The 17,564-nt window shown below is 37.3% G+C and overlaps 1 protein-coding gene across 4 annotated transcripts in view; it reads right to left on the minus strand.

Moving 5' to 3' along the window:
- The window catches only part of CHRM3 (cholinergic receptor muscarinic 3), a 277,830-nt gene that overhangs the window by 115,326 nt on the left and 144,940 nt on the right, over positions 1–17,564 (minus strand). For all 4 annotated transcript variants that reach the window (XM_082047875.1, XM_082047874.1, XM_082047876.1 and 1 more), the window contains one exon: positions 15,670–15,772. In XM_082047875.1, coding sequence (XP_081904001.1) covers positions 15,670–15,767 — 98 coding nt within the window. In that variant the 5' untranslated portion in view covers positions 15,768–15,772. The remainder of the gene's footprint in view (positions 1–15,669; positions 15,773–17,564) is intronic.

Below are 17,564 nucleotides of genomic sequence, written 5' to 3' on the forward strand. Positions count from 1 at the left end.
ACCATCCTTGGTGCGTGAAAAACGTCTGAAAATGGTTCACACAGAAATGGAACGACTGGGGGATACAGTTTCATAGCCCTCAGAAAGGGTCTATGAAAATACCTTAGACGGGGGGTAAAGCAGACTGGTGATTATAGTGATTTTCTCAAAAGACAAAACATATTTGTTAACCAGAACTAGGGTAACACAAACAAATGTAGTTCTCTGCAGTTCTCTTGGAGTTCATAAAAAGATATTACTGTGTCCACTCTTTAAACCAGAAAACTGGGAAAAGTGAAATGTTCTTTCATGTGTTGAGACCACCTTTGAAAACAAAAATGCATACCCAAGTAGATCTTATTGGAAAATATCTTCACGCACCCAAAAACACCTGAGAGACTGTGGTTGCATTTTTCTGATCTTCATTAGGAGAGAAGTGGAATTTATTTAAAAAAAAATTCAAATAGGATACACAGTTTTATATATACCAGAATATCTAGTAACACAAGGTCTGGAGCTTTTACATGAGAATACAGATGTCAATTGAAAGCCTTCGCTGGACTGGTTTAAAGCAAAGACTGTCTCCTACATAGGACCATAGTGTGAATCATAGAAACACAGAATGGTTTAGGTTGGAAGGGACCTTTAAAGGTCACCTAGTCCAACCCCCCTGCCATGGGCAGGGACATCTTTCACTAGATCAGGCTGCTCAAAGCCCCATCCAGTCTGACATTGAACACTTCTAGGGATGGGGCATCCTCAGTTTCTTTGGGAATCCTCTTCCAGTGTTTCACCACCTCTTCAAGAATTTCTTCCTTATATCTAATTTAAATCTATCCTCTTTTCATTTGAAACAATTATCCCTTGTCCTATCAGTATAGACCCTGGTAAAAAGTCTCTGTCTTTCATATAAACTCCCTTTAAGTATTGAAAGGTCATAATAAGGTCTCCCTGAAGCCTTCACTTCTCCAGACTAGACCAGCCCAGCGTGAATGCCTTAAGCAACTGATTTTTCTGGAGGTCCCCCAACTTTTTCTTACTCCTGTTGGTGCTTTCTGAATCTGCCCTCTCCCTCCTCCCTCAAGCTTCCCCCAAGAAAAGTTCACTGAAACCAGGTTGTTCCTATTTTTCCTATGGGCCAACACTGCCATCCACTCACTATCTCTGTTCTTTGCTACATTGCCTACATAGAATTAAAATAGTTCAGATTTATTTCCTTTTTTCCTTAAAAAATATAAATCTGTATACACATTTAGGCTGAATAAGGTTCTCAACGATTCCTAGCATTTGAAAGCATGTAGTCTCAGCTAGCTCTGAAGCACATACATTATAATAAGGTTTATTTGATAGCATCTGTGAAAAGCATAGGTATAACTGATGACCTCATAAGTAGGCAGTGAATAATAATGGATTGACATTAAGTTAAAAGAGACTCAACTACAGGTGATCAAGCACAGAAGATGGAAGGAGCTTATTGCTATTGGAGATAGCAATAGTCTTTCGCCCTGCAAATTGAATAAATGCCTTGTGCAGATTCACAAGATACAATGGCTATGAAATCATGTTAATGATACTTTTATGAAGGTACTTTTTAGACTTTGTTTCATTTTCAAGAGAAGGGAAGACAGTTATTACTTTGCTTATTTAAATTGTGACCTTGCTCCAACAGAAACAGCAAGAAATAGAACTGATATAAATGTAAAATATCCCTTTGTTAATTCTTTGTTTTTCTTTTTTTTTTCCTCTCCACCTCATCAAAGGTTAAAATCTAGTGCAAGGATGCTTCCTGATGGCTGAGTGGCAGCAGCATTTGTAGTATATGAGAGATCTTCCCTAGACATTTAAGATAGTTTGAGTAGGGTGGAGGTTTCTGATGCCTCCCAGTGTGTAAAAAACACATAATTTTCTCCTCCTGCACACTCATGAGCAGCAACTGAGCTCAGTGAGAATCAATCAGCTATTTGCTCACCAGTTACCTGAAGTTCTACCACTGCTTCCACAGTGATAAATTCCCCTAACTTGTCTCCGACAAGAACAAAAGAGGGGTGCAGTGTTACATGCATGCAACAGTGAATAGACAAGAATACTGCATGATATTTTCAGCCGCACAACAAAAACGTCATGAGCACTAATGGCAGTATTGCTTAATGGGTAGGTCCCTAAACAATATTACATTTTGGCAATGCATTCAGGCTGATCCATCTGAGAGTAATATTTCAAGTTGTCCTCTAGGGACTTGGTCTTTTTACAAACATACGACTACTTCTTTAGCATAATAGAAATTCCCTAGAAATTAGCCAGAACATGAAGAACTAATTCCCACGGAAACAAAGAACAAGCACAACCACGCCTTAACACTTTTTATCCTTCCTTAGCAGCACCAATGCTTCAGGAAACCCCTTCCACAAGAGAACACAATACTGGACGTGTTTCTTTGCATATCTGATAAGTGATCAATTAATATCCAAAAGATGTTACAATATTGCTATGGGAAGGACAGCATTAAAAGTGATGGGAGAACAGCATCTAGCAAGCAATCAACGTGTTCACTACAAAACGAGAAGTGCTTTGTGTTTGCAAACCCTATTGCTCACTAAATTAGAGTATTATGATCCAGATTTAGAAAAATCTCTAAACCGCCCCCAATTAAGAGTTTCAGTGTATCATCTATTGTTTTCCCGTTTCAGCCCTTGTAAAAGGAAATAGTTTATTAAAAAAAAAAAAAAATCATACATTTAGAATGACAGATCCTGAATAGAGTCCAGGAAGGACTCTTGAGGATAGAAATGTTACTAAAGACTTTTTTATTTTCCTGGTGACTTCTGAAGAATTTTACACCAGAATTACCTTTCAACTATGAAAACGGAATGATGAATCATACTGGCATTAGACAGCTGTACGTCATGTGATTTTTGTCCCACAGCAACCTTATTCCTTGTATCACCTGCCAGCTTGCTCTAACGCTGCCTGTTCTGCAAAGTCATGCATTGAACAGATCACATCCATTGTGTTGGTTTCATAGAATTTCTTCCTTGCAATACTGATCTATGACAATGAAACTGCTTTAAAATCATACTGAAGCTTAGACCATATGTCATATACCCACCTGTCATATACTTCTGCGGACGGCTGAGCATAGCAACAGATACTTTGACACAGGCATCTGCACCTGTGGATAAGCAAGAGCCATGCCTGCCTACTGCCAGCTACACTCTCAAGTCCTCGCCTACCAAGATCCGATCTGAGCTGGCATTCTCCCCTGGTTTATCCATGCTTCCTATCTTGTCATTATCACAAGCTGCAGATAAAAGTCACCTGGACTATGCTGAGATCAACAGTATCATATAAATGTTCTGTTTCCTTGGTCTATCATGTTTATGAAACACACGTGTAAGCCTTTTCAGTCGCTGTCAGCCAAATGCACTTTTTTTTTTTTTTTCTAAAAGATGTCTTCTCACACATAAAAGGACTGATTTTGCTTGTTTCTGTTCTGATGAAAAATGGGTAAGGTGGACTATCCTGACCACTCTTCTTTTCATATGTCTGTGTAGAGGCGAGAAATGAAGGGATGCATAGATTTTCCCAGTGCAATACTACTGCTGCTGCTACTCAGCTCCTTGTAAATGGGGCAGAAAAATCCTGGGTTCATGTTCCTCCCACTGGCACAAAGCTCAGAAATCCTGTGCTTCCTGACCCAATCCTCACAACTGAGTTTACAGCCATTACCAACATCTAGTAAGTCTGGTATTCTAGGTCAGGGAACTTTCAGAAATAGGTTATTTTATTCTAAAAAAAAATAATCTAAAACTTCTTGTTGAAAGTTTAATCTCCTTCAGACACTTTCAGAAACCCACAATCTAATTACTGCTTCACACGATTTTCACAAAGATGGTGCTATTACATTTGTCTTATAAAACAAGACATTAACCAATTTGTACTCTCTTTATTTTCTTATAAACAGTTTTATATTGACTTAATGAACAGCAAAGATCTGGCTATTATTTGGCATGTGCTTTCCATCCACAACAGCAATCATATAAAGGCTGAAAACATAACATGTATAGTTCACTAACATCCAGAACACTGAAAAGAGCTGGAAAGGAAGCAGTACTGAAATCAAAACACTGAAGTCTCACTTATTCTATACGCTTCTTTGTGGGAAAATCTTTGATATTCTTCTGAAAATTCATGTAACTAGATAGCTCACAGAAACAATTCATTCCTAGATGCAACATGTCACTATTTAGGTTATTTATACCATCCTATACAAAAAATTCAGAGCATTTGATACAATTGATCCTCTGTAACTTAAAAAGTCAGTTTGTGATGACAGAGAATGTATAGACTGTTATTAAAATGAAAATACGTGCTATTACATTTCATGACCAATTTAAAAAAAATGTTTTCATTCATATTAATTGTATACTATTTTTTTTTAAAAGATACTGCTTTTATATATAAAACTCTGAATACAAAGTCCAGTCTTCTTTAACTCTTAAGTTAATAGGAGACCAAGAGCAGTTGCCTGTTCTTCTGTATTTCCATTATCATATGCTTATTTAATCCTCACAGAAGTGGAACAACAGAATTCTACTGGTTATGAACTTGTAGTCATGAGGGCAAATGTAACAAATAAATCAAATGCATACATACATAAGTATGTAGATAAGGGAAGGAATAACTTTGGCTTAATCGGCAAGGAACTTTCTAAATCTGACATGTAAGAAATAGATATCCCTACATTTTGGGATCTTTACACCAGAAACTGAACTGGAAAATCAAAGCTGCGCTATTATTTATGCCACAAGTCTCTTAAATGAAAAAAAAAAAAAAAAAAGGCACTGAGCACAAAGAAACCAACCAAAAACAGTTTGTGTTTTTCTCGGATACCTGAGACAAAATCCTCTTGGTTCCTGCACTGAAATAATGGAGACTCTTCACTAACTCATGGAGATACCACTTTATCACTGTTTTTAATAGTAATGATTTAGGGGGATTTATAGCCAGAGAAAGTAGCTTTGAGATCTAATCACTAAGGTAGAAAAACCCAGACTCTCTGGAAGCAGAGTCTTAAATTCTGGCAGGTTCACCTCATCCTTTCATCTTTCAGAGGTAGATTAAATTCTGTGTAGCTTAGCATATAGGGGTCCTCTACAGGACTTTTAAAAGATGAAGTCTATCTCCTCTAAGTATTGTTAAATATTACATCTTTTCTCTCTCTTGCCCCACCCCCTTTAGCAACTTCAAACAATTTTTCTAAAGACATTTCTGTTTTCCAGGCAGCTCCCTACCTTTTTGTCTTGAAGGTTTTGAAGATTTATTTCCTTGATTTTCTATTTTAGTAAAAGTGATAGACATTGTCCTGCAGAATTGTTCTACTCTGCAGGCATTGTTAGCAGAAATCATAGCCCAGAAGAATACAGGTATTTCTTCCTAGTTCGAGATTTTCTCTATCATTTCTTTAAATTGCCAAAAGCTAACCAGACTCACTGAAACAATTTAAATAAAACTTAAAACCATATGTGAAAGGAAGAAGAAACCTCAGCAAATATCCTACTAATTATAGACCCTCTCCCACAAATCCTTATGTGTACTAAGAAACACTGTGAGAAAATTAATGACAGTGGCTACTACAGAGATTCATATTAAATTTTTAGAGCTAATATTGTTGATCCATATTATAAGTAATTATTAATGTACATGTGTGCACTAGGGATCTAATTTTAGCATTTAATCACATCTAATGCATTACGCAGCACATATTTTTGGTAGCAGCTCGGTACAGTTTGTCCCAAATGCCTCTTCAGCAACCAGAGATAACCAAAATATTGCTAATAGAATCCCTGTTAATGCAAAATATGTTGGCTAGAGAGAAAAAGGGATATATGGATTGGCAGTCCCTAGGTTTCAGAGTTTTCCCGAATTAAAAAGAAGAGTAATAAGAAAATAGTTGTGTCAGTACTTTAAATCTTTATTAATCCTGATTGGGTTTTAGGCATGTAATCCAAATAGTACCAAAAAGACAAATGTATAAGGATAATGGATAATAATAATTAGTCAACCTTGGCTGCTACTTAAAGGAAAAGGAATCACTAGGAATGGATGCAGCATGAAGAAAGGAGAAATGCAGCTCATCAAAGAGACATTGGCTTGGGAAAACAAAAGCCAGAGTCCACATGCCCTCCTCAAGACGTAGCTGGTAATACCTTGGTATACAATGCAACTTATCTTCGTGACAGAGAAATAAAACAATGTAGTATATCAGAGCCAATCTTCAACTTGATGTTCCCCATAGGAAAAAAGGAAGACTAACACAAAACACCAGGGACCTCTCCCCAGGGACCTTCAAGTACACCTAGTTCTTACTAACCATGCAATGTCCCCTAATTTTTCAGAAGGGAAGATATGCTTTTAAAAATTATTCAGAGTAACACAGCCTGAAGATCTGGCTCAGTACTTTTAAAGACAGACATTATATCCATTAAATGTCACTGGCAAATTCTGTAGCAAAACGTTGCTACTCAAGTTTTCTTTTACAAGTCAGCCAGGCTGGTAAATGCCAGCTGACGAGCAGCCCAGAAGATGTTCTTCAGCCCACTTGAGCCTCCAGCTGTTCAAAACACTTCACAGAATCACACCAAAGCTACAATAACCTTAGATGAAATGGTAAGGAATGGTACCTAGAGCTCACCTGAAAATAAGAAATCAGGCTGAAAAGTTGGCTCTTGCAAGCTGTGCTGCCTGCAGCTCTGTCACCTGGTGAGTCTGCAGGAAACAGTCAATGATTACGCACAAGAATTTGAGACCCTGGTCATTAGACCCTGCAGATGTCACAGAGCAGTGGAAAAATCTATGAGGCAAATGCAAAAAAGTGAGCACAAACTGAAACAAATCTTGAAAATGTTCGGGCAGACTGCCAGTTACAAATACAAGCAGAGGGAATTCGGGTTATGGAGTCCAAGTCCTTGTCACCATGCCACAGAAAGCTCTGCTCTTGATTGTATCACCTCTCTATTGACCTTTCCCAAGCGCTGCAATGCCTTGACTCAGGCATCCCTCGGGCCACAGTGTGAGACTGCAAATTTGTTGTGCTGTTGTTGCAAATACTTTTCACTTCACTTTAAGACAAGCTGCAATGCAACAGCAACAATGCTTTTAATTACTTAAATGAATTATTCAATTAATTATTTTTGAGAAAAGTTTGAAATTGAAGAATCATAGTGAAACATTCATTTTACATCTAGGATACAATCATTCATATGCTCTGTTCCTTAGTGTTAGTCTGTTAACACAGTCAACCTGTTAATATAAATTAGGAGATGAAATATTTTACAAAAAAAAACCTTAGATGCCCACTATTAATTTCTTATTTTCTGTTAATCACTACGATAAGTTTTATGAACTTAACAACAAAGTAATTAAAAGTTGCAGTGAATGTGATTCTAACTCTTCTCTCATGAACACTGTATCAGTGTATGCTGCAAGCCTAAATTAGGACCTGCTTAATTTTTTCTGAAACAAAGTCACCTATTCAAAATCCTCACTGAACAAACAGAGATTTGAATATGGAGGATTTTTTTTTTTTCCACATGCAATCAATTGTATTAAGTTAGATTTAAACCAATATAGGGGTTAATGTTATACCTTAGGGAATCAGCCCCTGGCACCTTACTCGGTATGATCAGCTCTGCAATAGTACCCCAATAAAAATACAAGCATTTTTCAGAAGATAGGCACTGGCATGAAAGCATAAGCTTTGTAATTCACCCAGCAGCAGGCAAATCAGCAGTGACCATCTTGCTAGAGCTGACTGTGAATGCCTCTAGCTTTCATGCACAAGTGATACACTATGCCCAAGAACAGAATTTAAGGCTCAGTTTTAAAATCACTTATTCTTCTCATGTCTAAAATGGAAAAAGGTTGAAAAATCCTAGGGAAAAAGTACAAATGCAGCTTCTTTGTTTCGACCATTTCCTTTCCACCTACATTCTCTGCTTCAAAGCAACATTGATTACTGACTGAATCTGGACTGAGACCTCCAACATGATAACTTTTATTATTTGTATTTTGATAGCAGCCACCAACACATCAGACACAATACATTCCCCAGAAAACTCATAGGCTAAATAAGAAAACAAGAAAGAGATGGCTAACATCTATATAAATGCAGTATGTTTTATGTTACGTATGTATGTTAAAAACATTTTGATACGTTTCAGTAACTTAAAACATCTTGAAGTATACCTGACTTAAGTACCGCAATCTTTCATTTTCACTTGCTCCCCACAGTGTTCAAAGTAATAACAAAAAAACAGCATGATTTTGAGGGGATATTTCAAGACAGTGCTATAACATCATAAGGGACAATATGGAAGGCACAAATGTGACATGAGACTGTCATTCAGAGCAATGTAACTAGAAAGACCAAGCCAGGTGTTATCATGTGTGCAGAAGGTTGAAAATATTTTGTCATGAAACTTTTGAACATTTTGGAATTAAAATATTTTTCTTTCCACATGAACTGTCCATTTGAAAGATGATTTTACTTACAAATCACATTGAAACAAGAGATTATGTGGACTTGCAACTATGTTCTCTTATGACTTGTATTCTGAAGAAAACACGTGAACCTAGTGCCTGGTTGTCATTCAGAGCATGCCTGGGTGGCAGCTGCATGAGCATGAAGGTAGTATGATAAAGCAAACAACTAGTCAAACTGACAGATTAGTAAATTCAGAACAAAGCCTCATTATAAAGTCTTGCAGTTCCTCACTATAGCAAACTCCAGTTCCCTCACAGCTTAGCTGTGCACCTCTATGACAACTACATATAGTCATTTCAGCAAAAATCCCAAGATTATATCACTATGATAATGACTAAAATTTCCTCCTTAAGTCCTTGTGTGTGAAGGGTTACAAGAAGAACATGACCGGCATCTTGTGTACCATGTGTCTGGAGAGGAGCAGGCAATGTGAGGGTGACATGGCTGCAGCAAGACCTGAGGAAGCGGAAGGAGGAAGATCTGCCCTCCAACCCCAGCTCTCCAGTGTTTGCTACTCACTTGAATATCTCCAAGGGCTTTTGTTTCTTTGTTATGACCAAGCAGTCAGCATGGAGAATAGGACCTGAACTACCTTAGAATGCTGAACTTTAGTTGGCGATACGAGCATATGTTTACCTACGGAAAGATGGACTTCCACTACACAACACTTTCAGATTTGTAATGAGGAACTACCTTTTAATTCAGCCTACCACAAACCATCCCAGCCAGAGAGCTAAACAGAATCAGTCGTGATATATGCATATACATTTATTAGGATCATAAAATTATTCTCTATTAACTTTACAGGTGGTGAAAAAGGATAGGAGACAAGAAAGAAAAACCATTGATCATGGTGTAATTTAACTGTAGAATTGAAACTGGGTTTTAATAAATTTAATAGAATCATAGAATAGTTTGGGTTGAAAGGGACCTTCAAAGGTAATTGCAATGCAATGAGCAGGAACATCTTCAGCTACATCAGGTGGCTCAGAGCCCTGTCCAGCCTGGCCTTGAATGTCTCCAGGGACGGGGTATCTACCATCTCTCTGGGAAACCTGGGCCACTGTTTCACCACCCTCATTGTAAAAAATGTCTTCCTTACATCTAGTCCCAATCTACCCTTTTTTACTTTAAAACCATTACCCCTTGTTCTATCGCTACAGGACCTGCTAAATGTCTGTCCCCATCTTTCTTATAAGCCTGCAATAAGGCTGCAATAAGGTCTTCCTGGACCTTCCTCATAGGAGAGGTGTTCCATCCCTCTGATCACTTCTGGCCTCCTCTGGACCCTCTCCAACAGGTCCATGTCTTTCCTGTACTGAGGGCTCCAGAGCTGGACGCAGGACTCACCAGAGCAGAGGGGCAGAATCACCTCCCTCGATCTGCTGGCCATGCTCCTTTTGATGCAGCCTAGGACATGGTTGGCTTTCTGGGCTGTGAGCAGACATTGCCAGGTCATGTGCAGCTTTTCATCCACCAGTACCCCAATTTAGAGAAAATTAAAAACAATACAGAAAATCTCAGATCAATTCCTACTTACCACAGTAAATTCCATAATTAATTACAGACTTCATAGCCTCATATATGTAATCATACTGCGACCATTTATAATAGGAACAAAAGCTAGTTTTAAAACACGGACAAATAATATTGGAGAAAGAAAAAGAATAATAAAAAGCAGAAAGGAAAAAGAAATGTTTCTGAAGGGTATACATTGAAACACTAATCTTATTTAAGCCTTAATAAAAATCTTAGAAAATATACTGAAGAAGTAATTTCTTTAGACTTTTGTGACCACATCTTCTTATGTTTTTCATTAAACTTTTAGGTTCTGAGTCAATAGAAAATATGTCTAAGCTTTGATATTTTGTACTAGTTTTTTCCTTCTCAAGGTTTACTCAGTCTAACATGAAACTCTCACGTCAACGAAGTTTTTATTTGATCCAGCATTAGTTGTAATTACTATTGCCATTGAAAGTACTTTAAAAAAATAATTATAAATTAGGGAAAATTTGTGCATGGTGTATTTCTTTTCTGTATTTCAGTATTGTTCATGTTTAGCTGTAAAGATTTCTGTTCCCATGCAAAAAATACTTCTAATCACTTGAAATTAAGTTATGTGAAACACAAAGCTTGTTTTAGACCTTAAATGGGGATTAATTTGATGTTAGTGGCTGGTTTAAAGCTGATTCTAAATTGGGAATAAGTACTGCATATGGGACTGGCCTGCTTCTGCTATACAACCTGTTTCAGCTTCTGTAAGCTTATATGTGCTTAGACTATTTCTACAGATACCCATATTGCAAAGCTGTCAATATTAGAGGAGCTCAGCACTACAGATTCACTGCCTTCCGTGCAGTTAAGAGCAATAATGTGATTTAGTTCAGCCCGTATGATCTCTTGTCGTGGGGTGAAAAATGGAGGTGGAATAAATCACTCTTACAATTATATAGTTCACTGAGGTTTTCCAATATCTTCCTAGTCACCCTCTCCTGGAAGTAATATTATTTTCATATGACTTAAAGAGGAATATCCTCAGGTTCTCATACGAAACTGAACAGGCACACATTTATAGCGAGAAAAGAAAGGAAACCACACATATACCAGCATATCACACACGTATGCACAAACATGCACAACCTTAAACCTGTAGAAACACAAAATACACACACGCATGCATGTACGTATGTACGCACAGCATCTCCTCTCTGCCTCCAAGTTACATTTATAAAGTAATAAGACTCATGGATTCCCTTGCTTGTGTTGCAGTCCCTGCTCAACAGCTATGCCTGCAAGCACCCTGGAAGCTGCGCATTTTGGATGAGCAGACTCATTCCAAGGGAAGAAAGCCTCACACTCAGTGGTTTCGATACAGAATTTCAGGCTGGTCAACAGTCTCAGTTCCAGTGTGAGTTTAAGTTGAACATAAGTGACACGGCAATGGTAATCTTCTGTCATACGCTGCTGCTCAGAGGGTTAGTCACCAGGAATAAAGCAGTGAGAAAAGAAGAAAGGCAGGCAAATAAAACTATAGTGACCTACTGAACAGAAAGGTTTGGAACACAAAATGGGAAAGAATGAGTCTGGTTATAATGACAATACTTTTAATTATATATATTAAATGAAAAATAAACTATTAGTGAGAGAGTAAAATACTCCCAATTAATGGAAGTAATGTAATGTTCAAACTTAAATGAAGTATTTTTCCCTTGAGGGTTTTACTGTACTATTTTATTGAGCTTAATGTAATTTGAATTATAAACAAAATGGTTTTGTAAGTCCCTAGAGAAATGTATTTTAGTTATAATGTATTTCCTTTCAAGTGGTTATGGAAATCATGCTCTTCCTGAAGTCTCTGTCTCACATACCACCTACTGCTGCAAACTAGTCAGTCCTCACAAGTTAAACATGATCAGTCTGCTGAAGTACGTGACAAGAAAACCCAAGGGTTTTTTAAAATGCCAGAGGAAACAGAAATTTGTAATTCTACAAACTAATAGTCTTCCCTCCAAAAAAAAGGTATTGAAAGATCTTGGTTGATAGAAGTTATGCTTTTTCAGAGGGAATGAAACTCAGCCATAATCAGTCCACTTGAGCTTTTAATGCATGTAATGAAAGGATAATTGTTTACACTATACCCTAGAGGAAGTTCAGCTGAGAGTAATTATATTTTTTTTTTATTTTTATATATCTTTTATATAATGTATATTTATGTATCATTATACTATAATTTAAATACGTAAATATTTCCATCTTTCATTTAAATCACAAATCCTTAAAAATTTAATTCTAGCATTAAAAAAATACACTTTCTTTCACAATGTAAATTACAAATGATAAGTTTGTGTCACCTTTTTTACTTCAATTAAAATAATCTATATATGAATAAATAAACAAATATGAATGAACAAATTGAACCCCAGCCTACTGCCTAGTCTCAGCTAAATAACTAGACACAAAGAGGAAATTGTCTCTAGAAAATTAATTTTGGCTACTAATAATCTTTTTAAAGCATAATAGTACCCCACCCTCATGGATAAACCATTAACACGCCAGCCATTGATATACAATAGTCTAAGATGTGATGTTTCTGAAATAATGTCAACCCAAGTCACTTCAAAGGGACTAAGCAAATAAACACTGTAAGATTGAGCTGATTGTGCAACTGCTTACAGCATGAGCTCATGACAGCCACAGTCACTAATTGCACATACTTTGAATGGGTTACACCTTTTCTCAAAGCTAGTCTTGTTCTTCAACATACTACCAAAATCTCCGCGTAAATAAATATATAAATACATAAATAAATAAAAACACAAGTTGTCATTAGCTTTGGATTAAGAGCTTGAATAATTTTTTAAGGGATAACGTATAGGAGGAAATATTTCTTTGTCACTACTCTATAAAACAAACATCAATGCTTGAGTTAATCTTCTGTCTGAGTCAGTAAATTATATCAAAATCACAAAATTTCAGGCAGATATTTAAATGCAGAAAACATTTTAAATCACATTTATGACTATATAGAACAAATAGGAATGAATTTTAACACTTTTTTTTAAATAATTGACATGAATACAATGCTGTTCAAACCTTTTAAGAAAAGACATTTCCTCTGGCTCTTCTTAGATCAGATATTATCTAGTTCATATTTCAAAGCTGCACAAATTGTGTTAGAATTTGCACTTTGTATTAGAGAGATGACCTGTACCACAACCTTTGCAGGCAGCTACACTTTGCTAAAAGCTACTAAAGCACAAGCACTACTTGTGATAAATGACAAATGCATGTCATAGTGACCATTACCCTTGCATGTGACGCAAGATTTTAAGATTCTGACAGCCCAAACAGCCGTGCTAATGGACCTTTGCTAAGCAAAATGATGCTGCTACTCTTGACTAATGTACAGTGTTCAGGTGAACTGACAAATTCTCTTTAATGCACTGGATATTTGTGGGTAGTAAAGCACATTATTTTATTATATTTTTACACATAAAATCACTTAAGAGTTAGTATGACAACACAGTGTAAATCTAAAGTGATCCATTAGATTAATTTGTATGAATGGCTTTGTTGTTGTTAATTTAGTATCAGAAAACAAGATTTTAATCTCTTTCTGAAAACTTTGCTACTGTATTTCTTGTAGACAGATTATATGGTTCGATGCTTTAACCCTTTATTTTTTGCTCTACTGTTTCCCCACTGTTACATCTAAGTGGCAAATAATACATGTTTATATCAGGAGAGAGAGATGGACTCTAACAAAATTTGCAGAAGTTAACTATATGAATTCAGGTATTTTCTTTGTTACTTTTCTTTTAGGCTAAAAGTGAATACAGTTCAATCCAAATTCCTTTGGGGTACTCTGAATTTTGGCACCAATTAAAACATTTCCTGCCACGGAATAGTTGTACTACTGATACCTACAGAAAAGGTATTATCCTCAGACTCAGTATCCTCTCCAGCATAATAAATGTCTTTTGGGATTACTTTCCTGCCCATCAGTTACAGATGGGAAAGATTTTGGATACTCACAACAGGGAACATGAATCTCTCCTCCATCTAAAGCTAACAACCCACTTATGAGTTGTGACAATTTACATTTAGCTACTAAACCAGAAAATACATGTGTTTTCAGTATCTTATTCATGGAGAATCTGTCATCTGCAAAAAAATCCAAACAATCCAAACCCACAACCTTACACCTTACACAGAACACCTGAAAAAAACATCTAAGTAAAGCTAGAATATGGTCAATACAACATGAAAGGCAAAATCAACTGTAACTGCATATGCCTGGCTGTGTAACACTGTGCAAGATACCATGTCCCAATTTCAGGATATGAAAGCAGGGGTAAGTATCGTCTCAGGATTCATCTGAGACACCTGTTGCTAATATTGAAGCCATAAAGATTCAGCCAGTAAGCCATGAAAATGCTTTCCTGAGATGTTTTGGTTAGAATTTTCTCCAGATAGAGCTGAGTGATTGAAATCTCAAGACACTCCAGAAAGAATCACAATAAACTGTCAGTGCCACAGTCCCTAAAGCAAGCATGTGAGGAGGGCTGTTCTCTGCATAGGGAGAGTGTGCCAGTGTGGGTAAATACAGCCCATCTAAACCACTGCTACACATCCATGTTTACAGTTCATTTCTGCAAAATTAGAAATGCAAACTAAGGTGGAACACCAACTATAACGTAGACATAAATGCTGCAGCCTACCAATTAATGTAAATTGTTTTAAATGCCACTGCAAATGCGACATAAACAGCATAATATATATGGGAGAAAGAAGTCAAGTGATAATGAATGCTGGCAATTGAATCAAAGCAATTTAGTTCTTTGCCTAGGTTTACTCTCAGTGAGGGAAATGACTTACTGAAACTAAATCCAGCTCAAATATAAAAACCAGAAGGGAAAGCACACTTTTCAAGAAATTAAATTTAACTTGTTGGATTCTCACCTCCACTATAGCAAGACTGAATTATTCTGCAGGGAAATCCTGGAGGTGGAATATTGGCTGCATTTTTTATTTTGCCTGAAACTCATAGAAAACTTGAAGGTTTCTGCAGAATCTCAAGATGATCAACAGGAATAACCCGAGGGCATCTTTCTCCTTATTACCAATACCATGATACTCTACTCTTCTTAAGACAAGTGTACAGGTTCATTCATGTAAACCTGTTCAGCCTGGCTCTTCCCCTGGCTACCTCTTATTTTGCTGGCTCTGCAGTTGTAATAACTCAAAGTTTAAGGTTTGCAACTGCTTGACAATTTTTTCAATTATTCTCTGACGAGTTTTGTGCCTAAGCTGAAATTTGCACCACTGCAGCTGCTGTTCCACTTATCTCAGGTACACTTAAAGAAATTATAAGCCTCACAGTGTTCCCAGCATCTACAACTTAAAATAGATGTGTCAGGGAGACCAAACACTTTGTGATGTATGACAACTTACAGTTGTGTGTCTCTTGATGACAAAATACATCACTAAGGTAGAGGGCCTTAATAAATTATCTTTCAGTCCATAAATTCCAAAAGACCCTGACTTCATCAAGTGAGTACTGTTGCCACAAAGTAGCTGTTTCCCAATGTGATAAATACTTGGAAAGATACAATGTGAATATATATGTTTCTTTGAATTTTACCTACATGGTCCAGTGAGGAACATCAAAGCGGCTAGTTGGATCAGGCACTGTGTAGTTCTGTGAACTCCTCTTTTGGAAACAAAAGTGGTAGTATGTCAGCATGTAGACTGTGAACAAAACATAAGAGAGAAGAAGAATTATTAAAATACGTTATGGATGCATGGGGGAGACACAGGCATATAAGCCAAAAGTCCTTCTTCGGACCAAGAGAAGACAAAAACGACTAATACTTTCTATTGCTGAGTAATATTTTTTTTTTTTTTTTTTAAATCTTATAGACCCATGTATGATCACAATATTTTCAGACGATTTTTCAAACACAGTGACCAAACTGGAGTGAGGATAATCATTTCTCCAAGACAGCACAAATAAGTATGCAGCTGAGCCAGCGAAGGAGCTTGGCTGCCTTATACCTGGAAACTAGCACCTCTGGGATGCTGAGCCTGCCCAGTAGCAGCTAGACACAGGGGCAGAACTAAGAACTGGACTCTCCTTTGCTTCCCCAGATTATGCAGTCTCTGAAGGCAACAAACTTAGAAAGCTGGTCTGGAATATTAATTTTAATGTAAAAAATGTAAAAAGCTAGAAAGATAAAACCTTTGATGTATTCCATACATTTTCAGCTGTATTTAATATACTGTTGCTTTTTAAAAAAAATGACATAACTATAGAGGAAGCAAAAATAGCAATAATTTAAACCTAAACAACACATCTTCCTCTGCAAAAGTTGTAAATTCCTGAAGTCAGAAGTGTAGGAGAAGGATTAGCCACTGAGTACCATGTTTCATTTCATTATATATAACTAGTTCCAAGTAGAACCATGTGCCATTATTATCCCATTTATTGCAAGCCATTGCAGCCTAAGGCTTCCAGACCCCTTTGAATAACTTGAACACAGAAGAGTGATTCTGAATCAAGAGATGTTCCACATGTTCACTCAGTGTCTCAGTCTTTACCAGTATGCCAATGTATTTCACTCCCAGGTGTTATAAAAAAGAGGCAGCAGACCAGAGAGAGAACACACTAGCTATTCTGGATGCTCAGTTTCTCAGGAAATAAAATAAACAGACAAACAAACAAAAACAACCACAAACCCAAAACAACAACAACGCTGATATTATTATGAACAAGACAAACTATATTCCCTGTTCATTTTCAGAAGGGAAGAAAATGCACATTTACTACCCAGGTACACTGGTGCATGCCAACACAGCACTTCTAACACAGCTCTGATGTATCATTAATCATGAAGGTCTCTCCCTCCTCTGCTAGAACACTCTCCTGGCAGACAGTCGCTCGCTCCACTAACCCTGCACAGCCAAAGAGCGCAAGGTGTTAGGAGTGGAAGCAAATCTGAACACACCCTGACACCAAATGAAGACAAGAGAGGCTGTATTTGCAAAAATGAGTGGAAAGGAAGCAGATCAGATGAAAAACAGCCAGGAAAGAAGGAATGCATGTTACTGTTCTTACGGTGCCATGGAATTCTTAACTGGAAGAAGCCTAGACATGTCAGCATTGCAAACCCTGTTATACAAGCAGGCTGTGACACTTTTTCAGCCTAGAACAAAGTTTAGATGACAGTCACCCTTCCCGAAACATTTAATTTCCTGGGCATTTATTTGCTGAGCTGCTACACTGTGACTCCAACTCTGCGCTCCTGCCGAGGCTCCCAGGAGAACGACGCACAGAAGTGAAGCACAAGGAAACGCATCTGTGCTGAAGGTCACCAAGCAAAGAAAGCAAAACTCTTGGAAAGAAGCAAGGAGCGGCCAGGGAGCTCACATGCATCGTTTGACTGTCCCTCCCTGGGACAAGCTAGCACTCTGCTAAGTGACAAAGATGCTCTGTAAGGATGTCCTGGAGCCTTTGGTGGGAGAGATCGATCTTTCAGCTTAG

This window comes from Streptopelia decaocto, assembly GCF_964273445.1.
Source record: "Streptopelia decaocto genome assembly, chromosome: 3".
NCBI classification, from domain to species: domain Eukaryota; kingdom Metazoa; phylum Chordata; class Aves; order Columbiformes; family Columbidae; genus Streptopelia; species Streptopelia decaocto.